The 23,963-nt window shown below is 39.8% G+C and overlaps 2 protein-coding genes and 1 long non-coding RNA gene across 3 annotated transcripts in view; all 3 read right to left on the bottom strand.

Annotated features, from left to right (window-relative positions):
- Positions 1–5,980, bottom strand: part of LOC308094999 (NACHT, LRR and PYD domains-containing protein 12-like) — a 518,863-nt gene extending 512,883 nt beyond the window's left edge. The window contains exon 1 of the mRNA XM_080441848.1: positions 5,866–5,980. The gene's annotated coding sequence lies outside the window, so the exon portion shown is untranslated. The remainder of the gene's footprint in view (positions 1–5,865) is intronic.
- LOC308095047 lies at positions 3,250–5,257 on the bottom strand. Its single transcript, XR_013934019.1, has 2 exons — positions 5,127–5,257; positions 3,250–5,096 (listed from the first exon to the last, which is right to left on the bottom strand). It is a non-coding gene; the product is annotated as an uncharacterized lncRNA (long non-coding RNA).
- Positions 5,436–23,963, bottom strand: part of LOC308094783 (protein NLRC3-like) — a 293,741-nt gene continuing 275,213 nt past the window's right edge. The window contains exons 2-6 of the mRNA XM_080441610.1: positions 16,994–18,797; positions 14,454–14,624; positions 13,431–13,559; positions 12,396–12,445; positions 5,436–6,168 (exon numbers count right to left, since the gene is read on the bottom strand). Coding sequence (XP_080297736.1) covers positions 5,633–6,168; positions 12,396–12,445; positions 13,431–13,559; positions 14,454–14,624; positions 16,994–18,726 — 2,619 coding nt within the window. The 5' untranslated portion in view covers positions 18,727–18,797 and the 3' untranslated portion in view covers positions 5,436–5,632. The remainder of the gene's footprint in view (positions 6,169–12,395; positions 12,446–13,430; positions 13,560–14,453; positions 14,625–16,993; positions 18,798–23,963) is intronic.

The following is a 23,963-nucleotide window of genomic DNA, read 5'->3' as shown; positions in this document are numbered from 1 at the left end:
GATCTTGTATGAGGGTCTATGGCACGACATATTTTCAGAAGGGGGAGGTCTGCGCCTCTGCGGACAAATATTATTTTGGGGGTCCTTGCCATGAAAATGTTTGAGAATAACTGGTTCAAACAACATTAGGAAACAAGGCCAAAAAAGCAACTTTACAGAAAAACTATCCCAAAGTCGCTTATAATAAGCGGACATGGCAACTCTGTCACTGACCGCTTCTGCGCACTTTGACGTGCGAGCGAGAGAGAGGGAGAGAGAGAGAGAGAGAAAGAGCGAGAGAGGGGGGAGAGGGAGAGGGGGAGAGGCATATCACGGGATACGTCGATTAAAATGAATTGGAATAAACTCAAATGTATGTATTGGGTCTGACTCTGGAGATAGCATCCTAGTGAACTATCCTACAGTGTGTCAGCCCTTGTCGGGGATCAATCCTGTTGTGAAGACCACAACGATATTATGACAGCCGATTTCAAGAAATAAACTCCTGCAGTGTGTAATGCTTAACGATCAGATAACCCCCCGAGCACTTTAAGGTCCTGCAATGTGTACCTGCCTTAAGTAAGACACTAAACTCCAACCTGCTCCTCTGTGGGCAGACATCAGCTGGGCAAAGCTGAAAGCTGCATTTCTCCCACAAGATCAAATAGGTCTAATTAGAAGATGAATAAAGCTGCTATCGGGCAGAATGCCTCGTTTCTTAAAGCACAAGTTAGTGAAAATAGCAGATCTACAAGCCCACAAGCTTGTGGATTGGCTTTTCTCGCTATTTTATTAAATGTGTTTTTAATAATAAAAAAGGAATGGGTTTGGACACAATATTTTGTATATATTAGTGAATGAAATGTATAATTTATTAAATAAAATAGGTCAAATCAAATACATCTTAAAAAATTAGAGTGAGCAACACTTTATTAGCAAAAAAAGTATTTCATTGATATGCTGATAGGACAGTGATAAAAAGCCACAAGGTTAGTTTTGGAGATTCCTCTTGATAATAATAATAACTTTTAACAGAGTATTTCACTACACAATACAATACACTGCAGTATTGATACTGTGTGTACTTCTTCCATCAGTGTGTTAAAGCACATAACTGCTGTCTATTTTAATGCAGTTCAAACGTGCAGATCCCCATAATGTCCAGCAGATGGCAGTGCAGAACCATATATTTTATATAGATGAATGATTGATTGATTCTTTCACAGTCGATACAAAACAAAGACATGACACAATCACTACCTCTTTATCCATGTATTTGTTGGCTAACAAAAATAGCAGATTTACAAGCTCGCAGAAAATGTTTGAAGAAATATCGAAAATGTGGACCCCCAGAAGCAAATATTTGAGTTAAAAATGTTCGCTTTAAAAATATATATATATTCAAAGATATGCACACATTTTAGATTTTTCAAAAATAGCAGATCTACAAGCTCATAGCGCGGCACTCGGTGCCGCGGTATGAGCTTGTATATCTGCTATTTTTTGAATGGCCAAAGCTAAGTGGTTAAAATGATTGTGACGCTATGTTAACTAATTTCGCTGGGGACCCCCCAGCGAACATGTTGTGTTGCCTGACAAGAGCTATAAGTGTATTCTGAACCCATTAAGACCGGGAACGCATCTGTGTCATTTTAACATTTATTTGGGCTATTAAAAAACAGCAGATCTACAAGCTCACAGCGCGGCACCGGGTGCCGCGCTATGAGCTTGTAGATCTGCTGTTTTCCAAATCCTTACAGTTTGTTGCTCGGTGGTGATCCAACTTTTCAAGGACCCCCAAAATCATATGTATTTGGCCTTGGACCTTGCAAATAAAAGGTGTGAGAACCACTAGTACTAGTGGACTCATAATGTGTCATATAGTGTCGTAGTAAATCAGTGTCATACATATTCTGAAGAAAACCTGGAGACTGACATTCAGTAATTGGTTCTTATGATCAAAATAAGAACAATAATGTTATGAAAAACAGAGTATCTAAGTCTTTACCACGGACACATTGATGAGCCCTGCTGCATGGCCATGGGCAGAAAGATGAAGAAACTGGACGTATAATTCTCATTGTAAAAGCATATAAATATGATACAGTATGTAATGATAGGATATAATATGATACAGTATGTAATGATAGGATATAATATGATACAGTATGTAATGATAGGATATATTATGATACTGTATATAATAATAGAATATAATATGATAAATGTCTCATTCTTGGTCTAGTGTGATGAATGCACTGAAGTGGAACGAGAGCTGGATGAACACGCCGTTGAACATGGCGTTGTTTGGAACTTGTTCAGATCACCAACATATTGGAAGGGGTATAAAGCAGAATCTTGCCTTTATATCTTTATTAGCAAGAAGAAGGATACTATTGGAGTGGAAATCACCACTGGCCCCTAAAGCATCTGTATGGCTTAAAGACCTCACAATGTACCTACATTTGGAGAAAATTAAATTTAATCTGAGAGGATCACCGGGAAAATTCGATCAGGTGTGGGGCCCTATGATTAAATATATAACTAAATGAAAGACGTTACAGGACAGATAAAGCAAACACCACCATCGACACGTTGACAAGCTCTAGGTTAATACATGCTAAAGGAAGAAAATAACGGATTCCTACTTTCCTTTTTTGTATACACTCCATATGTACCATGGGGAGGGTTAGCGAGGGAAATCATAATACTTATGAATTGATTATTATGTATTTTTTATTTTGAGTTATGTAAGTGTATGTTACATGTCTGAATGTTGCATGTTGTATATGGGATTGGAGTGGGGGGTAGTAAGGGCACAAAAAAAAAGAAGTGCTCTTGACATCCTATAGCAACTGTATTCCCATGTACTTTTCAAAAGCAATAAATACACATTTAAGAGTGTGAGCAGAAAAATGAAACAATAACATATCACATGTGTTCTGATTATTGTGCACAGTGTATCGTGTTAATGAGGAATCTAAACAGCACAGAGTAAGGATTTCTAATTAATTTAGAGATCTGTTATTTATGGGTGCTTCTGTAGGTCTATCCATCAGTGTGACAGTTTACAGTTGGTAGTAAGCTTTGTATCTATAGTGAGCTGTATTGATTGATTGAATATTTGATCAGGCAGAAATGTAAAACAGCACAAGTACAGTTAATAACACTTTGTCTAAAAGGTCCGTCCAAAAAAGTCCTTGCGGTCTTGTTTCCATTGAGGTCGTGACATGACAACACTATGAATATTAATACACAGGAACAACGACATGTCAAGAATACATTTATTAAACTATTATTACTTCTACACATGATCATACAATAACATGTGAAGAATGAGAATAATATCACATTCATATTCAATGAAAACACAATAATGGAATGAGTGAGGAAACAATGATGTAATAATGAATCAATGAATAAACAATGATTGATTTGAGTTCATAAACACATTTAGTAGATGTTTGAATCCAGAGTGATTGACAAAGTCCAAGATGAGAGTCAAACTATGAGTCAAATCTGCTGTCAAAATGAACACTGCTCACATCACTCGGGTGGCTCAGTGGTAAAGTCCCTGCCCACCACCACGGAGGTTGTGGGTTACAATCCACCGTGGTGCATCCGGCTTTGTCCAACGTCTATGTGAACACAACTGACCCGTGTTCAGGGGAGGGAAGCCGGGCGGGAGGAGGAGGATATATGTCACTGTATGTACTCCTATGGGCTGGGGGGGGGGGGGGAGGAGTGGGACGAAGGCCCTACGTCCTGCCGGTGGGGGCTCCTCACTGGCAGGTGAGCCAATAGGAGACAACACAGAGATGTGTGTGGGGAGGAATTCATTGGCATGACGACTAAACTGGGGAGAAACTTTGAAAAATCACACCCAGTGTGAAGTGAGCGGTGCTATTTATGAGTTATTAATGTCATCATGCATCTCGGTAGCCAATCACAGCACGTCCTGCGAAGTGACGTGCTTACATTGTTTACATTATTATTAATTTCATCATGCCCTCGCTAGCCAATCACAGTGCGTCTGCGAAGTTTGAAGTTAATTTCATCATGTGTCTCGCTAGCCAATCACAGCACACCCTGCAAAGCTTAGCCTATGGGCGTGTTTTCCACAGCATGGCGTCACAGCGAAAGACAAATGTTCACGACGGAAAGAAAAACTTTCACCACAGATGGGTCCTAAACCCTCTTATAGGAGCGGTTGCACCGCTCAAAAATGATGCTACTAAGTTAAAAACATGTAATAAAAATAATGAACACTGAACACTGCTCACAATGTGTCGCTTTGTGACGTAGATCTTAGATATTAGAGGGGGGGGGGGGGGATGGACCAATTACAAAACCCTGTGGGACTCCAGTCAATAAAGTATACAGAGTTAACTGGTTAAGTATAAAGGTTTATATACAATAAACAATATTGATACTGTGAGAATTACATGATCAAATATACAGTTTTCCTCAGTCTATTCTTGTGTAAAAATATCAAAAATCAAATATACATAAAATATGAGTTTGTATCATAAGAGACACAATATGACACTGATATTTACATCATCATCATCATCATCATCAGTGTTGATGGACAGTATTTATGATACATATTTATAAATGTATGGAGTGGAGGTTTGTTCACTTCTATCTAATCTAATCTAAGATCTAAAGCTCCCTGTGGTGATGACTCATTTATACCATAGAGTTTGACATTAATATGGATTTGACCAGGGACCCCCATTTGAACATATTTGTGCCAGGGACCCCCATTTGAATATATTTGTGTCAGGGACCCCCATTTGTACATATTTGTGTCAGGGACCCCCATTTGTACATATTTGTGTCAGGGACCCCCATATGATCATATTTGTGCCAGGGACCCCCATTTGAACACATTTGTGTCAGGGACCCCCATTTGATCATATTTGTGTCAGGGACCCCCATTTGAACACATTTGTGTCAGGGACCCCCATTTGAACACATTTGTGTCAGGGACCCCCATTTGATCATATTTGTGTCAGGGACCCCCATTTGAACACATTTGTGCCACGGACCCCCGAACAACATTTGTGTTGTTACAATTATCAAAAATAATATATAAAAAATCCAATGTTTTTCTTTTTCAAATAGCAGATCTACAAGCTCACAACGCGTTGTGAGCTTGTAGATCTGCTATTTTCAAATAGCCAATGTATAAAGGGGGTTAACGTGTTTAAACTGATTTTGAGACCACTGGTTCTCAAAGTAGGGTCCAGGGGCCCCCGGGGTCCTTGGGGGGGTTCCAGGGGGTCCCAGGGGGTCCTTGAGGGTGTAACCACTTTAACCGTGTATTACTTTGGTATTGGAAAATAGCAGATCTACAAGCTCACAGTGTGTCATAATCTAATGTGTTGCGAGCTTCTTGTCTTATGGGTCAGGGGTCAAAAATCTACAGGAACTTTAATGTGTGACTGTCACTCTGCTGCTTATTACATCATCATGATGATGTCACCGTGATGTCATGATGAGTCACTCATGCCCAAATATGGAGTCCATGACGTCAGACTCAGCTAGTCTCAAAGTATCCTGGCAACAGTGGTAACCATGACAACCTGCACTCACTCAAACATGTTGAGTAACCATGGTGACCTGATGTCATCCTCACATAGAGACTCTATCTCTGCTCACACAGACACACTGAGGAGGAGGACCCCAACCCAAACCCAGCATAGAGAGGTTCAGAGAATGTATTCTGGAAGGTGTACAGGTGTACCAGTGAGTCAGAGGACCCTTTATAGAAGGACAGAGTCCCAGCAGGCCGGTCCAGATACACTGATACTCTGTTGGAGTCAGAGGGACTGATGAGGACAGTGTCCTTACTATTGTGTTTGACAGTGTAACTGTTACCATAACTACCACCACCACAGTCCAGACTCCAGGACTTGTCATTGTATCCAAGCCAACAGTCACCACCACCTCCTTTCCTGCTGATCCCTCTGTAAGTCACTGCTATAGAAACCCCTCTACTCCACTCTACCTCCCAGTAACAGCGTCCAGTCAGACCCTCTGTACACAGAACCTGAACCACTCCATCAAACCTGTCAGGATGTTCAGGATATGATTGACGTCCCCATGTCACCTTTCTGTTGTTCTCAGACAGAGAGAGGTAGTTGCGTGCTGTGTTTGTGTCCAGAGTGAGAGGATGGAAATCTGATGAGAAAAACAACACAGTAAACATTAAATACATCATACACTGACTGGGACACACACACACAAACCTCTCTCTCTCTCTCACACACACAAACCTCTCTCTCTCTCACACACACACACACACACACACACACACACAAACCTCTCTCTCTCTCTCTCTCTCTCTCTCTCTCTCTCTCTCTCTCTCTCTCTCTCTCTCTCTCTCTCTCTCTCTCTATCTCTCTCTCTCTCTCTCTCTCTCTCTCTCTCTCTCTCTCTCTCTCTCTCTCACACACAAACCCCTCTCTCTCTCTCTCTCTCACACACACACACACACACACACACACACACACACACACACACACACACACACACACACACACACACACACACACACACACACACACACACACACACACACACACACACACACAGTGAGTAAATGTTTACATTAAGTTTATGTGAAATGACATCAATGTGGAAAATACACAGTGGTGGAAAAAGTACTCAAATGTTTTGCTTAAGTAAAAGTATCAATACTGCAATGTATAAATACTCTGTTACAAGAAAAAGTCTGGAATTCAAAATGTACTTTAGTAAAAGTACAAAAGTTTTGCTATTAAAATGTACAGAATGTCTCGTTTCACAAGTTTTCAAATGTATACATTTAATAAAAATCATTTGAATAGCAGAATATATGAATAGCAGATCTACAAGCTCACAATACGTCGCGACGCGACGCATTGTGAGCTTGTAGATCTGCTATTTTCAAATGGCCAAAATGTATATAGGGCTGAAGTGGTTAATGTATGTTTTGTAAAAATAATCAAAATCTACAAAGTAACTAGTAACTACATTTTTCAAATAATTATAGTGGGGTAAAAGTACAATATTTGCCTCTGAAATGTAGTGGAGTAGAAGTAAAAGTACTGGAAATTGGAAATACTCCAGTAAAGTAAAAAATACCTCAAAATGTTACTTGAGTACAGTACTTGAGTAAATGTACTTAGTTACTTTACACCTCTTAAAATACTGTTACATCAAAGGTTCCTAAACTTTTAAGGCCGCCCCCAAATAATCATTTGAACTACGGAAAACTACAAAATAATCATTTGAACTGGGGGCCCCCCAAAATTATAATATTTGAACTTGGGACCCCCCAAAATAATCATATTTGAACTGGGGACCCCCCACCCTGACAAGCACTTGTCAGCGTGGGGGGAAGCTGTAGGAGTTGAGGAGTCATTTAGTTTGACTCGGTTCCAAAGATAAATATTGTGAAAATAGCCGATCTACAAGCTCACAACGCCTCAGCGCTGTGAGCTTGTAGATCGGCTATTTATAGCCAGGTCATTTATAGTCGATTGGCTATTTATAGCCGATCTACCACTTATAGATCGGCTAGCTTGTAGATCTATTTTGTAGATCGGCTATTTTCACAATGTTTGCCTCTTTCTTACGTAATATTTGACAATTTGGCCATTTGGTGTTAAAAAGGTCTTAAAAGTCCTTAAATTGTAACATTATAAATGTGCAGATACCCTGTATACACTTATACTGTATGTTGGTTTGTTTACTGTTGAGTGAGAAAACAATGTTACACATTAAGATAATCATCTGGGGACCCCCCAAAATAATTCGGGGACCCCCTGGGGGTCCCGACCACGAGTTTGGAAACCACTGTGTTACATAGAAAACATTCAGCATCTACAAGTTAGCAACACCTCACACCATGGTGTGAAGCGTTGCTAACTTGTAGATCGGCTATTTTAGTTATTTTTCATTTTTTAATGTTTTTCTGTACTACAGTATTTACATCTACAAGCCCATCTACAAGCTGACAACATGTCACAATGCAACATGTGAGCTTGTAGATCCGCTGTTTTTGAAATAGCCAATCTACAAGCTCACAGCCTGTCATGATGCCAGACATTGTGAGCTTGTAGATCGGCTATTTATCTTATTTTACCACAATCCAATCTGCAAGCTCACAACCTGTCACAATGCAACTCGTTGTAAATTGATAGATTGGCTAGTTATGTATTAGAAAATAGCCGATCTACAAGCTCACAACGCTTGTAAATCAGCAATTTAATTAATTAATTAATCTAAATGAATACACAATATGTCACAATATGAGGTGTTGTGAGCTTGTAGATTAGCTATTTTGGGAATATAAATCGTCTTCAAGCTCACATCGTGTTATAATGTGACACGTTGTGTGCTTGTGGTAATTTCAAATATAGCCGAAATATAAATTCAGACCCCGTCACAATGTTACCCATTTTGAGCTTGTAGATATTTTTGCCTACTTTTCAAATATAGCCGATCTAAAAGCTCACAACGCATCATGATGTGACGCATGGTGAGCTTGTAGATTTAATTGATAATCTATAGTCCAATCTGCAAGCTCACAACCTGTCACAAAGTGAGGATTTGCGAGCTTGTAGATCCACTGTTTAAAACATCAAAAGTCCATATAAAAGTTCATCACACATTAAACAACATATTGTGAGTTTATGTTTGAAATACAGCTGATCTACAAGCTCACAACCTGTCACAATGTAACTCATGAGTTTGTAGATCTGCTACTTTTGAGTTTAAAACAAAACCAAACAACAAGCTCCCAAGCAATGTGATCCTTTTGAGCTTGTAGATCGTCTACCTTAAAACAAAAAAAATCAGCTGATCTACAAGCTCACAACACATCACACTGATGTGCTTTGTGAGCTTGTAGATCGGCTGTTTTTGTTATGTTGCATATACTGAGGTCTGAGGAAGATCCAGCAGGCTTTAAACATCACATTCATGATGGTAATAAACCATTTAACTTATGGATCATAATTATTCCAGTGCAGAGTTCTGCTCTGCATCTGGCTTTTTAAATTAGTTTGGATGAGCGTGATCTTCTACATAATTAACATTAAAGGGATAGTTCACCCCCAAAATGACCTTTTTCTATCAATTAGTCACTCCATGGAGACTTGAATTCATGGATATTTTTTAGTTTTTGTCTCATTCCTAAGCCAATATTTTGATGACCAGCAGCGGTTCCGGTAGGAGACACAAAGAGTCTCTCTCCTTTGTGTCTCCTACCAGAACTGCCTACCGGTCCGCTGGTCATCACATTATTGGCTTAGGAATGAGACAAAAACTAAAAAATATGCATGAATTCAGTAGCAATAGAAAAAAAAGAAATGTTTTGGGTGAACTATCCCTTTAACAAAACAAAACAAAAAGCTGTATGTATGCTGAAATGTAAAGCCCAAAACATTTATTAATGTGTTTATACTGTGCGACCTAGTGTCGAAATGTGACACGTGAGCTTGTAGATCGGCTTTATTCTAAATATTGCCGATCTACAAGCACACAATATGTCACAATGTGAGGCGACATATTTTGTACTTATGTGCATACCACCACGGGCCAAGACACCATCACACCAGAATGAAATGTTTGGAGCAGGGGAGTCTGGTGCAACGCTCAGGTCCTGGACCTGGTGAGACGAAGGAGGAGCCCGGCCAGGAGACAACCCACAGAGCCTAGTCCCTCCACGTGCCAGAGCCTCCCCGAGTCCCGGCAGAGTATTTCCGGAGAAGCGGACTGAGTGGCCCTGTCTTGCCCTATAGGACTGACCGTGGGTAGCTACTGGGACGTAAGTCGGGGCCTGATCAACCCTGGCTGGGTCACCTGGGTGAGGGTGTATGTTGCGAGACCCGAAACATCCTATGACCCCAGGCTACAACACTGATGATACGTCCCAGGTGCATCCATGTGATGTTTTTCGTTATAGTTATTCTATTTATAGTGGCTCATAGGAATTTATAGACTACGTGACAAGCAGGAATAGATTGGTGACCACCGGAGAGACGGGTGACAGCCGGAATGTAGACGGCACCCAGGAGCAGTTTGGGTTGGCGCCCCAGTCTGTGTCTTCCGTGAGGAAGAAGCCCAACAAATCCACGGTGAGGCCTTTGGGAGGACCATTCAAGTAAGACGCAAGGGAGCCTGCAGTACCACCACGGGCCAAGACACCATCACACCAGAATGAAATGTTTGGAGCAGGGGAGTCTGGTACAGTGCTCAGGTCCTGGACCTGGTGAGACGAAGGAGGAGCCCGGCCAGGAGACAACCCACAGAGCCTAGTCCCTCCACGTGCCAGAGCCTCCCCGAGTCCCGGCAGAGTATTTCCGGAGAAGCGGACTGAGTGGCCCTGTCTTGCCCTATAGGACTGACCGTGGGTAGCTACTGGGACGTAAGTCGGGGCTTGATCAACCCTGGCTGGGTCACCCATCCATGTGATGTTTTTCGTCATATACGTGACTTCCTACGTTCAGTATTCATTCATCTTTTTTTTACCGTGAATTTGGGCGGACACTCAAACTCACATCTGCTCAGGAACAGACTTATATGCCTCAAACCTTTCATATATGTTATGTTATTAGAATGCCTTATTCTTCATGAAAAATCAAAGACAATAGTGCCAAACCTCAAATAATGTTTTTATGTGCCCAGAATGTGTCAACAATTAAAAAAACATATGTCAAAGATCTATTGCTTGGATGCATATGGTAGACATGATGCAAATTCAACCAATTTGTATTTCTTTTCAGTTGACACATTTAGAATTATTAGGTCCCTCTGCGTGTTTTCCGTTTCTGCAAATGTGGCCACAGTTTCACATATTGGACTTTCATGCCAACATGTATTGGCATGAAATGTATTAATTTATAATATTGACCACATCACATCATGTTATGTCTTATCATCTGATGAGGATACAGTATGGATGAAATCTAGCTGTGTCCATAATATCCATTCACCATTCTGACGTAGGACAGGATATGTTGTTAATCCTAAGGACAGGTTTATCCTCAGTAATCAATAAAGTGTGATCTGGTCCGTAATCGGATCTCTATTTCCTCAGTCAAATGTGAGCATTATTTAATAGAAAAGGCTTCTATAATATCCTTTCCACGTTTTATTAACCTATTATTTGGTGGTGAGGTTAAACTTTATAACTTCTTATTCTCATTATGAGAGCATTACTTTATTAACGTTCAGCTGATCCATCGTTCGATCGAGGGACTCACTTCCAGACAGAACAGATGTACAAGTTGTCAATGTGGTGCGACTTGACACGCTGTAATTTGGCAGATTTTTTTTTTCTTCACGTGGGTTATTTCTGGTTGCCTTTTATGGTGTTAAATGGGGCGTGGAACAATACAAAGGATCTACACGGGAGCACACTAGTAACTTTAGAACAAAAATGAGATACACCTGTGATCCACACAAATCATGGCTCTGCACCCTCTTTCATGAATCACACGTCAGAATTGACTTATCCCAATATACATATGTTATTTATGACCAGGATATACACCTTATTTATGACCAGGATATACACCTTATTTATGACCAGGATATACACCTTATTTATGACCAGGATATACACCTTATTTATGACCAGGATATACACCTTATTTATGACCAGGTTAGTGAATGAGGCCCATTGTTTCTGTCAACCCACATGATCTTAGTTTTCTGAAAAACGTAAATGTTTTATTCAAAATAAATAAAAAGATTCATGTTGCTATATCAACATCTAAAATGACACAGATGCTTTCCTGGTTTTAAAGGTATAACAACGTATAGGCTTTCCAGGTCTTAATGGGTTAAGGACCGGGCCAAGAGCAGAGAAACCTCCTGAATTCCCTGGAAGCTCTACTGAAGAGTTTTCAGGACAGTATCTGGGGAGGGGCCAACACACTATAAAACAGCAGTGGTGGAAAAAGTACTCACATTTTTACTTAAGTAAAAGTATCAATACTGCAGTGTAGAAATACTCTGTTGCAAGTAAAAGTCCGGTAATCAAAATTTACTTGAGTAAAAGTACAAAAGTATTGGCATCAAAATATACTTAAATTAACAAAAGTAAAAGTACCGAAATGTATATAGGGCTGAAGTGGTTCATGTATGTGTTTTAATAATAATATAAATCTGCAAAGTAACTAGTAACTAAAGCTTTCAAATAATTGTAGTGGAGTAAAAGTACAATATTTGGCTCTGAGATGTAATGGAGTAGAAGTAAAAGTATTGAAAATGGGAACTACTTCGGTAAAGTAAAAAATCCTCAAAAGTGTACTTAAGGACAGTACTTGAGTAAATGTACTTAGTTACTTTACACCACTGTAAACAGTGTATAAAATGTTAATGTGTGATATTGACACAGACAGACAGATACTCACATTTTGTAATGAGTTGAGGTTTCAGCCAATCTTCTCCTCCATGTTTCACTCTGTAGGAAACAGAACAACAATGCATCAATGTCTAACTGTCTAACACAACGTCTCCACTACCTGACACTACAGTGTTTCTCCTATCATTATCTTGGCCCTGCAGCCCATCCAGACATACTCACTGCTGCCCAGTTTGGATCTCATCAGCTCCTCAGACTCCACCTTAACCCCTAGCACTCCACTCTCCTTTATCCCTTCTTAATGCAAGTTTACGATGCAGATATATCTTGTTCTTAATGCAAGTACTATGTTACTATGCAGATATATCTGGTTCTTAATGCAAGTTTACTATGCAGATATATCTGGTTCTTAATGCAAGTTTACTATGCAGATATATCTTGTTCTTAATGCAAGTTTACTATGCAGATATATATTGTTCTTAATGCAAGTTTACTATGCAGATATATCTTGTTCTTAATGCACGTTTACTATGCATATATATCTTGGATATGTCTTGTTATTTCTCAACCACTAATGTACAGAATGTTATTTAGATAGCATGTTGTTTAGACATCTGAACATATCCTGATAGATGCTGTGTTGACTCTGGACTTGATAAAACACAGTGGACCAACACCAGATGACATGGCACCCAACATCATCACTGACTGTGAAAACTTCACACTGGAGTCAACACAGCATCTACCAGGAGATTTTAGAGGACTATGCAGAGTGCATAAATTAACATACTTTTCAGATGGTCCACATTTCTGTATAATATATCATTTTTTTATGCACAATGCATCTAGAATATATGAAAGTTTCACTTGTTGAATTATATTAAGGAAGAAAATTAACTTTTTGAAAAGGATCTGTGTATATATATAACCTTATTTGTTTGTTGGTTAAAGTATTAACTAAATATACATATTTGATTCTATTTGTGACTTTGTGTCAGAGTGAATACACAGTTAAGAGACACATGAGGGAAACACTGCACATTCACTGTACTATCCAACATGGACACAGCCCAAGTCTACTCACATGCAGTTCTCCAGAACTGAATCATTCACCATGTTGAGGCTCAGGTCCAACTCTCTTAGGGAGGGATGAGAGTTTACAGCTGAGGCCAGAACTTCACAGCATCTCTCTGACAACCAGCAGTGAGTCAGTCTGAATGAAGAATGAAACACCAGATTAAAAAATAATAATAAATGAAACACGTTACAATATACATTATTCCTGGATTGAGAACCTGGACTTGGCCGTGATGGACTGTCAGGGTTTTGGACTAGTGACCCAAGAGGTGCAAAGGAAAAAATGAAAGAAAGAAAGCAAATACAACAAGGATACAATAAAACAAGAAAATAAAGACAGATTCTTAAGATAAAGTTCAGCTCACTTGTCCCACTATAGTTAATGCATTTGCAGATTTTAATACAAAGCTGTTACTGCCATCAAACACTCATCACAAGATAATTTGAAAATTGCAAAGTCAACAAGGCTATCGTAATGTTTCTCACAAATGTAATTTAAAATGTTTGAGGATGTTCCTGCTCTCTGTGCCTCATAGGTATTTGTCAGTTATTTGATCCTTTTTAAACTTTAGACCAAATAATAATCTATACGAATGAGAAGTTCATCAACCCCAAATGTTTTCTCCATCACAATGGTGAGTATTAGGAATTCAGATCTACAGAGTTCAGAAATATGTTTCATAGGAAGGAAAAATATACCACATGCTCATAGGGAGGTAATCGAGATCACCTTTCTACCTGCAAAACTTTTTAAGGGTGATCATCTAGTGAAATCTCTATTCCTGAAATGAACGCTTGCACCCATTAATATAAATATAAATAATCAAAACTAGAAGATGACGATCTGACAAAATACATCCAACAACGATAGTGTAATTTTGTATTTCAGCATGGCAGGACATGGAGATAGGCTTAGGTTCCCATGATATGAATCTTATTAATACATTCTCACCACAGCATTCATAATATATTCACATAATACAGTACCTAATAACACAGAATTGATCAAGATCGGGTGAATGTATCTTACCTTAGAATTTCCAGTGTAGAGTGCAGACTCTTCAGTCCAGCAGAGAGCAGTAATCCTGAGTCCTGCAGGTCGTTTTCGCTGAGGTCCAATTCTCTCAAATGAGAAGGATTAGAGCTGAGAGCTGAAGCCACAACTTCAACCTCTGTCTGTCTGAGGTTACAGCCAATAAGTCTGTAAATACAGATTAAATAAGAGACTATCACAACAAATTATACCTAGTTCACTGTCATGGAAGTTAACTAAGAGATCTCCTACTGTATCTAGTTATACAGACATAAACAGTTTAAGTATGATCAGAGAACAGGGAAGTAAACAACAGATGGAAGTTAATGTAAGTAAATCTGAGTAACCAAGCTCACTGTTTAAAAAGCCATCCTCTGTACATCCCTTCACTAATGGTATGGTCCATTTCTCATATGGTATGGTCTGTTTTCATGGTAGAATAACTCATAAAGAGGAAACATGTGAATAGTTTGAGGACTTGAGTTCTGCTGTTGTTCTGTGTGTACTAAGGTTGGGGTCGTCTGTCGGCGATTGGATTAATGTCCAATTGATGTTGGTTACCTTCATGTTACATGTGTGCACTTCACCTACAGTATGCTGAGTAAACTAATATAGTGTTGTCTTCCATTAAAGGAATATTTCACCCCAAAAAATACATTTCCCCTATCAATTAAACCTTGAATTCATGGAGATTTGAGTTGTTTAGTAATTGTGACATTCTTGAATCAATAATCCAATATCCTACTACTTTAATTAAAATTCCCACGCTTTGGTGTATGTCCCAGGTTGGCCATCACACGAGGTCTCCACTTGCCTCCAAACCTGCCACAGACTATTGATCGGTGCTCTGGCTAATGCCTAGGCTTCTTTCCCCACCTTTGATGTACTTACATATTGTACAGTTAATATAAAACTACATTATTTTTATTCAGGCACATTTTAGCCACCTTTTGTTTTGGCCGCTAGGCCCACCCTACTGCACATGTGTGACATAGGAGCAGTGTCCCATAAAAAGGACAAGGACTGACAGATAGAGATCTCCATATATGGCCATATCAGTTGGATCACTGGTGCACCGTAGATGTGAGGGCCACGAAGCGGCCCGAACCTCTAGTTTGACTAAATGACATTAATAGGAAACCAATCTTAACAAGAGCAAAACCATACTTAAAACATTCTCTTTAAACCTGGATCATCAGTAGGCTCATAGTGATTACACTGTGAGAGTTGTTTTGGAGTTTATGTACTTTTCTTTAATATAGTTTTGCATTGTTTTTCTACCACAGGAGACACCGCTAATATTCTATTTTGGCTCAGGAATGCAACCCCCCAAAAAAAGGTCTGAGGTGGGGGGAGGGGCAGAGTGTGGAACGGTCAACAACACTAGACGTCACAGAAAGACTGAACAGAGGGAAGAGAGCAATGTTCAACCAGCAGTTGAAGGTGTGAAATGATTAAAGTGAGAATGAGCAAATACATGGCATATTTACTGACAAACATGTGTAAAAGCTTTACAAACAACTGATTGTTAGACCAGCATTAAAAATAAAAAAGATATATAATGATGGTTTAGGGTTTTGAGCTCCGGGTTTTATGCCCCTTTAACAGAGTAAAGGAGCTCAACAGGTGAACTGTGGGAGTTGTAATAAAATTATTGAATATGGAGCTTGGACAAACATAGGTTGTTTATAAGTTGTCCATGGATATTCAGCTGTACTACAGCATTGGTAATGGCAATTTTATTCAGGCACCAGGCACAACACTTTGGACACAAACAACATATCTTTAAAAATATTGCCAAATGTGTGGATCAAATGACCCCATGACCTTTCCTCTAGCTCAACCTTTGTACCATTTTCTCTTTAAAATGGTGCTATATTATGTTATGTCAAAAGGCTGTTGTTTACATTACATCGCATGAGAGGGACTCGCTGTCCAAATAAACCAGACCTACAAGCTGTCAAGATGTTGCGATGCAAAGCATTGTAAGCTTATAGATCTGACACCTTTGAACTTTCACCAAAGTAAAGAGGGTTTAATGTTTTTTATGGTGTTAAAAGGGACATGGAACAATGCAAATGATGAACACATGAACACATTTGATTTGGTGGACTTCATCATCTGATACACGTGAGACACACACAAATCAAGGCTTTACACAGCCTTTCATGAATCAGACGTAGCTCTTTATTTAGACACAAACCTAAACTAAAGAATATAGCAGAAATGTTAAGAGCTGTGTGAACGAGGCCCATTGAAAAAAAATATTTTAAGTTCCTCTACTGAGAGGATGGCAATGTCAGTGGGTTCAAACCATTGGTCTGGTGGGGGTAACCAGCATGGCTTTTAGACTCTTAGTTTAGTTTTTACCCTGCTTTATTTTGTTCTGGCCTTTATTTGCACATACACACAATACCACTAGTCACTATTTGAGACACAGACAGCATTATTGGAACTTTTATGTCAACCTTCATTTCTAATTATAGTGTTAACTGTAATGTCAGACTGACTCTAGGATGTTTCTATTCACTACTAACCGAGCCTTTCTGCAGTTCCTCACAGCTGGGATCAGTCTCCTTCGCCCCCCCTCTGATGTGTTGTATTTGTCCAGGTCCAACTCTTCCAGAACCTCCTCTGATGTCTGCAGCATGACGGCCAGAGCTGAACACTGGGTCTCAGACAGTTCCTCTGTTCTGTTCTCTGACTTCAGGTACTGTTGGATCTCCTGATGTACTGAGTGGTCATTCATCTCCATCAAACAGTGGAAGATGTTAATACATCTGTCAGGAGAGGCATCGTTTCTGAACTCCTTCAGGTTGTTGATGGCTCTCTGGATCTCCTCTGGGTTGTTCTCTGTCTGACCCAGTAGGCCTCCTAACAGACTCTGGTTGGACTCCAGAGAGAGGCCATGAAGGAAGCGGACAAAGAGGTCCAAGTGGCCATTTTTACTCTCCAGGGCTTTAGTGGTGGCTTTGTTCAGGAAGTCATCCAGGGAACTGACTTTTTTGTAATGTTTAACATGAAGAAATGTCTTCAGTACCTTCACGTTCCATTTCTCTTTGAAACAGTTGAGCAGGTAGACGGCAGCCAGAAACTCCTGGATGCTCAGATGAACAAAGCTGTAGACCGTTTTCTGGAACAGCACACTCTCTCTTTTGAAGATCTTTGTGCACACTCCTGAGTACAATGAGGCTTCTTTCACATCAAGACCACACTCTTCTAGGTCTTCTTGGTAGAACATGATGCTACCTCTGTTTAGGTGCTCAAATGCCAGCCTTCCCAGCTTCAGAAGAACATCCCTGTCAGTCTCCATGAGGAGCTTTTGAGTCCCCTTTTCCTTTTCTTTCTTTTTCACCTCATGAGTCTCATACTTCTGCTTCTTTCTCTTTGTCTGAACCAACAGGAAGTGGCAGCACATCTCAGTCAGGGTCTTGGGCAGCTGTCCTATCGTGTGTGTCCTCAACATGTCCAGCAGAACGGTAGCAATGATCCAACAGAAGAGTGGGATGTGACACATGATGTGGAGGGTCCTTGATGTCTTCAAGTGTGAGAGGATTCTGTCGGCCAGCTTCTCTTCACTGAATCTGTTCCTAAAGTACTTCTCCTTCTGGGGGTCTGTGAACCCTCGCACTTCTGTCACCATGTCAACACATCCAGGAGGGATCTGATTGGCTGCCGCAGGCCTGGTGGTTATCCAGAGGAGAGCTGAGGGGAGCAGATTCCCCTCGATGAGGTTTGTTAACAGTACGTCCACTGATGATGTCACTGTGACATCAGAAACAATGTCATTGTTTTGGAACAATGGAAACCTGCTTTCATCCAGACCATCAAAGATGAAGCCAACTTTCCAGTCAGAAAGCTGCTCTGCTGTGACCTTCTTTAATGTTGGGTGGAAATCATGGATCAGTGTGAGAAGACTGTACTGCTCATCTCTGACCAAGTTCAGCTCTCGGAATGAAAAGGGGACCAGGAGATTTACATCTTGATTTTCCAAACCCCTTGCCCAGTCCAGAGTGAACTTACGCACAGAGAATGTTTTTCCAATGCCAGCGATGCCCTTGGTCAGAACTCTTCTGATGGGTGTCTCCCTGCCAGGGAGGGGTTTAAAGATGTCACAGCAGTTGATTGGTGTGTCATGGAAGGTCTTCATGTTGGAAGCTGTCTCAAGCTGTATCACCTCATGTTGGCTATTAACCCCTTCACTCTCTCCCTCTGTGATGTAGAGCTCTGTGTAGGTGCTGGTGAGGGAGGTTCCAGACTCTTCTGTCATGTGGTCTTTCACATCATCAAGACTGTTCAAACTGATCTTATAATCATTCAAATCAACCAGCAGACTGACATCTGAAATGAGATAGAAAACATATGTTTAAACATTCAGCCAGAAATAACACAAGTAACACAATATCAGTTGTTTTTGTCCAGAGTTGATAGTTGTTTAGCTTCATTATTTGCACTTAGATATTGATACAAACAATAATTTGAACAATTACTCTGACTAAGATTTCTGCAAATTAAGCATTCAATTTATTATATACATTTTTTAATGAGTGCAAATTATGTCCCGTCTTACCTTGTCCAGGTGTGGTTTGACTGGGTGACTTCAGTCCAGGAGATGTTCTGAATGTCTGTCCACACTGGGGACAGCCATAGTGTCCTGTTGGAGCAGACTGGTCCCAGTATGAGGTGATGCACTGTCTGCAGAACCAGTGTCCACAGCTGGTAGAGACTGGATCTGTCAGAACCTCCTCACACACTGAACACCTGGACGCCTTCTCTGTCACAACACAACCACTCCTCTTCCTCTCTCTGTGGAGATGAAGACAATTTATTACTATATAATAGTCTTTAATATCTACATATCATATAATATGACATAGCATCATTGATATGTTCACACTGCATTGTGTTGATGTACAATAATAATCTCCACTTCATGGCACTATATGGTATATTCATAAATCTTTCATTCATAAATTATAAAAAGTGTGCATTTGTCTTATTTTTGACTGATTAAGACCTCACTGGCAGGTGAGCCAGTAAGGTACAACATCAGAAAAATGTATCCAATTGTGTTAATTTGCTGTGTACTTTAACTAGTTGTAATAGTATTTTTTGCTTTAATAAACAACTACTATTGGGAGTGGTGGGTTCTCCTATATCTTCTTGACTTGGCACCAGTTCAAATCCTAGCTGCTGTATTGTCAACAAGATGGAGATATGAGGATATTGGATATGGATATTATAATATAATGATATTGACAAATATTAGTTACCCAACTTGTTTAAAGGGCAAAGGTGACAGGGTCTTTGTAGTACAGATCCTTGATCAGCTTTCAAACATCTATTTGACACAAAACCTGTCATCTATCATAGCCTATTGCTGCATGTTTCATGATGTCCACAATTTAAACTTTTTCCCCCCCTTTTGTTCTGTTTTTTAGTACAACCAAAGTAAAACTAGTTTATATATTTAATTATTTCTACGTGGATTCATTCTCATTTTTTTCCAGTTAAAGTTCACATAGATCAGTAATCTTACTTTGTGTTTGAAGGTCCAGGTTCATTACTGAAGTTCGAAGGGAAAGCCTTAGACTGATCACTCTTCATAGACACACAGCTGGGTGTTGGAGACTCTGGTCTGTGGTGAAGACTTCTGGAATCATACAAATGTTTATGAAATTATCATTTGAGTTGAAATATAGTTTGTTGCACAGATATTCCTTTTAATAATGTACAGAGTGGCTGCAGAACAGGGTTAACCGTACAGGGAACAACCTTCCAAGTAGACCAATCACAGCTCATGATATACAGCATGCAAGACATCATGAAAGAGAACCACCTCAGACCCTGAATGCCTTAAACACCTTCTGAAGAGCATGAACGTTGGGTCATAGCTGATAATGTATGAAGAGCATGAACGTTGGGTCATAGCTGATAATGTATGAAGAGCATGAATGTTGGGTCATAGCTGATAATGTATGAAGAGCATGAACGTTGGGTCATAGCTGATAATGTATGAAGAGCATGAACGTTGGGTCATAGCTGATAATGTATGAAGAGCATGAACGTTGGGTCATAGCTGATAATCTATGAAGAGCATGAACGTTGGGTCATAGCTGATAATGTATGAAGAGCATGAACGTTGGATCATAGCTGATAATCTATGAAGAGCATGAATGTTGGGTCATAGCTGATAATCTATGAAGAGCATGAACGTTTGGGTCATCCATGCCTTGGTTGTCCCACACGAGCCGCCACAGTCTCGTACATCATGTTTTGAGGTGAGTGTTCAGCAAAAGTGCCAATCAAAGTGACTGTACTGGCCAATCACAGCGTGTCTTTTCTGGAAAACACATAACAGAATAACATCTGTTTATCAGACTGTAGCGGCTGTGTGGGACAACCAAGGCATGGATGTGTGTGCAATGACAACTAACAACAGATTGATGGAAAAAAACAACGCAACAAATAGCGTAAGAAGTGATATGCTTATGAACTACGCTCTATGCTATGAGGACTGCTGGGGAAACTGGACGACAGGGGCAATTCTGCAAAATAGACCCCATGGCAATGGCAAGTCATTTTGGAGCAATATAAGTAGGACAATGAGCCTATTATGTTATGTAGTCTGGAGTTGTCCTTTAAGTTTCTTTTCAAGATTCTTCATAAGAAAAATCCTAATTGAAGTCTAGTCAGATTCAGGACATGTTCTTAGAGGGCATAATGTTCATAATGGTGTTCTTATAATGATGAATCCCATATCCTTATAACTTGAAGGGGTGTGACAGTTGATCCAAATTATCATAGCGTCACCTTGCTAAACTAATGGCCTAAGTCATTTTTTGAGGAAAATTATATTTTTGCCTAAGTCAGCTCCTCATGACACTGGCCACCTCTGGTAAAATCGCCCATCTCCTAATTGAAAAGGATCATGCTGTTCACTTCCCCTTTTTGTGACTTAGGCCAAAAAATAGGCCTTTTTTTTGGCCTAAGTCACATGGTTTTGTGACGTAAGCCAAATAATTTACTGATTTAGTCCATTTTGTATTTGTATTTTTCTTTTTTTTTTGGCCTAAGTCAGATTTAATCCTATTTAAACCTATTTAAATCTCTTATGTTACATAACTGACAGACAGTGTTATTTCTATTTAAATAGCCATAATTTGTTACAAACATTGTGGGTGAAATGATTAGGAAATATCATATAGTTTTGTTTTGGATCAGTTTTTTATTTTTCCTGAAAAACGTAAAAAAAATAATCACACCCAGTGTGAAGTGGGCGGTGTGGTCACATTGGTCATCACAGTGATGGAAGAAGTGATGGAAGAAGTGATGGAAGAAGTGATGGAAGAAACCATAACTTAAAAAAAAAACAAATTTATGTTTTTTTTTAAGTTATGGTTTCTTATAGGGCTATGCACATGTGTCATGTTTCCCTAGCCAATCACAGTCCTGAATAGACTGTGATTGGCCAATCACGGTGCAGGGTTAGGGGGGTACATTTGTGGCCAATCACAGCGCAGGATTTGGTGTGCAAATATCCAAACCTCACATATAATTACTTAGGCCATTAGTTTAGCAAGGCGACGATAGGTAGATACACCACCAATCCTAATTATAATAAAGATATAAATTGTGCATTTGTCTGATTAAGACATACATTGTGTCCTCACTGGCAGGTGAGCCAGCAGCAGCAGTAAAGACAAATAAAAAGTTAATTTGCTGTGTAGGCTACTTTAAACTCTAACTTGTAATAGTACGTTTTTGCTTTAATAAACAACTTCTATTGGGAGTGGTAGGTTCTCCTATATATTCTTGACTTGGCACCAGTTCAAATCCTAGCTGCTGTATTGTCAACAAGATGGAGACATGAGAGTGATTTCTGACAGGCAGGAGACTTGTTACCCCAACAAGATGACATACAATCATGGATATTATAATATAACTAGAAGTACTGTTCCTGAAGAAACAGTGTGGGATCGCTAAGAATGTTGATAGTATCAAACTAGAAAGTACTTTTCCTGATTAATTCTGTTACCTATTTATATTACATATTGTGATGTCACGTGAAGCTTGACCAATCCGAAAACGGGTCCAGTCCTTCATAAAAGTATGAAGGACTGGTTAGGGGTCAAAAAACGGGGGGAATAATAATAATAAATATAGCTGCAAGCAGTGATAAGCGGGGCCAGGGAATAGAGAGAGAGAGAGAGAGAGAGAGAGAGAGAGAGAGAGAGAGAGAGAGAGAGAGAGAGAGAGAGAGAGAGAGAGAGAAAGAGAGAGAGACTAATGAGGAGTGAGTGAGGGCAGGTGTGATTATGGATTGAGAGGGAATGACAGCAGGTGAGGTGGGTAGATCCAATCCATGGGAATAGGCCAGGTGGACTGTTGCTGTTGCTCACTTTCTAAAAGAACATAATTATGAGAGAGAGAGAGAGAGAGAGAGAGAGAGAGAGAGAGAGAGAGAGAGAGAGAGAGAGAGAGAGAGAGATAGAGAGAGATAGAGAGACGGAATAGATTGAAGAGAGAGAGAGAGAGAGAGAGAGAGAGACGGAATAGATTGAAGAGAGAGAGAGATAAACGGAATAGATTGAAGAGAAAGAGAGAGAGAGAGAAACGGAATAGATTGAAGAGAAAGAGAGAGAGAGAAACGGAATAGATTGAAGAGAAAGAGAGAGAGAGAGAAACGAAATAGATTGAAGAGAAAGAGAGAGAGAGAGAGAGAATCGGAATAGATTGAAGAGAGAGAGAGAGAGAGAGAGAGAGAGAGAGAGAGAGAGAGAGAGAGAGAGAGAGAGAGAGAGAGAGAGAGAAAAGGAATAGATTGAAGAGAAAGAGAGAGAGAGAGAAACTGAATAGATTGAAGAGAAAGAGAGAGAGAGACTTGGAAAAGGAATAGATTGAAGAGAGAGAGAGACATGGAAACGGAATAGATTGAAGAGAGAGAGAGAGCGAGAGAGACATGGAAACGGAATAGATTGAAGAGAGAGAGAGAGACATGGAAACATAATAGACTGAAGAGAGAGAGAGATGGAAGCAGAACGGATTGAATGGACATCTCAACCTATTGCCATTAACAGGAATCGAACACTCAACCTTCGGATTGACAGGCTGCAACACTACCTATAGTGCTATAGCTTTGTCCAGGCTAAGGTTGTCTGTTGAAGATAAAAGTGAACCAGTGAAAGCAGTCGATCTACAAGCTCAGAAACACGTTGCTATCTGAAAGGTTTTGAGATTGTAGATCGGCTACTTTCAGAATGAAGTATGTCATACATTGTAAAAACATACCTTCTCAGATAAGCATTTCATGTTATCTTTATCAATTGCATATGTATTCATTAATACAGTCTTGTTGTTTGCAATGTACTTTAAATGAAGACTCCACCAAGGGAGGCTTGAACCGGCAACCTTGCTGTTGTGAAACATGCACTTAAGCGGGAAGCCATTGGACCAACAGACCTGATCCAGTGAAAACGGAGGTCAAACAGATGATACCATTTCACG

Source organism: Gymnoscopelus braueri (assembly GCF_963280865.1).
Source record: "Gymnoscopelus braueri genome assembly, chromosome: 11".
In the NCBI taxonomy this organism is placed as follows: domain Eukaryota; kingdom Metazoa; phylum Chordata; class Actinopteri; order Myctophiformes; family Myctophidae; genus Gymnoscopelus; species Gymnoscopelus braueri.
This window is presented reverse-complemented; position numbering and strand designations above follow the sequence as displayed.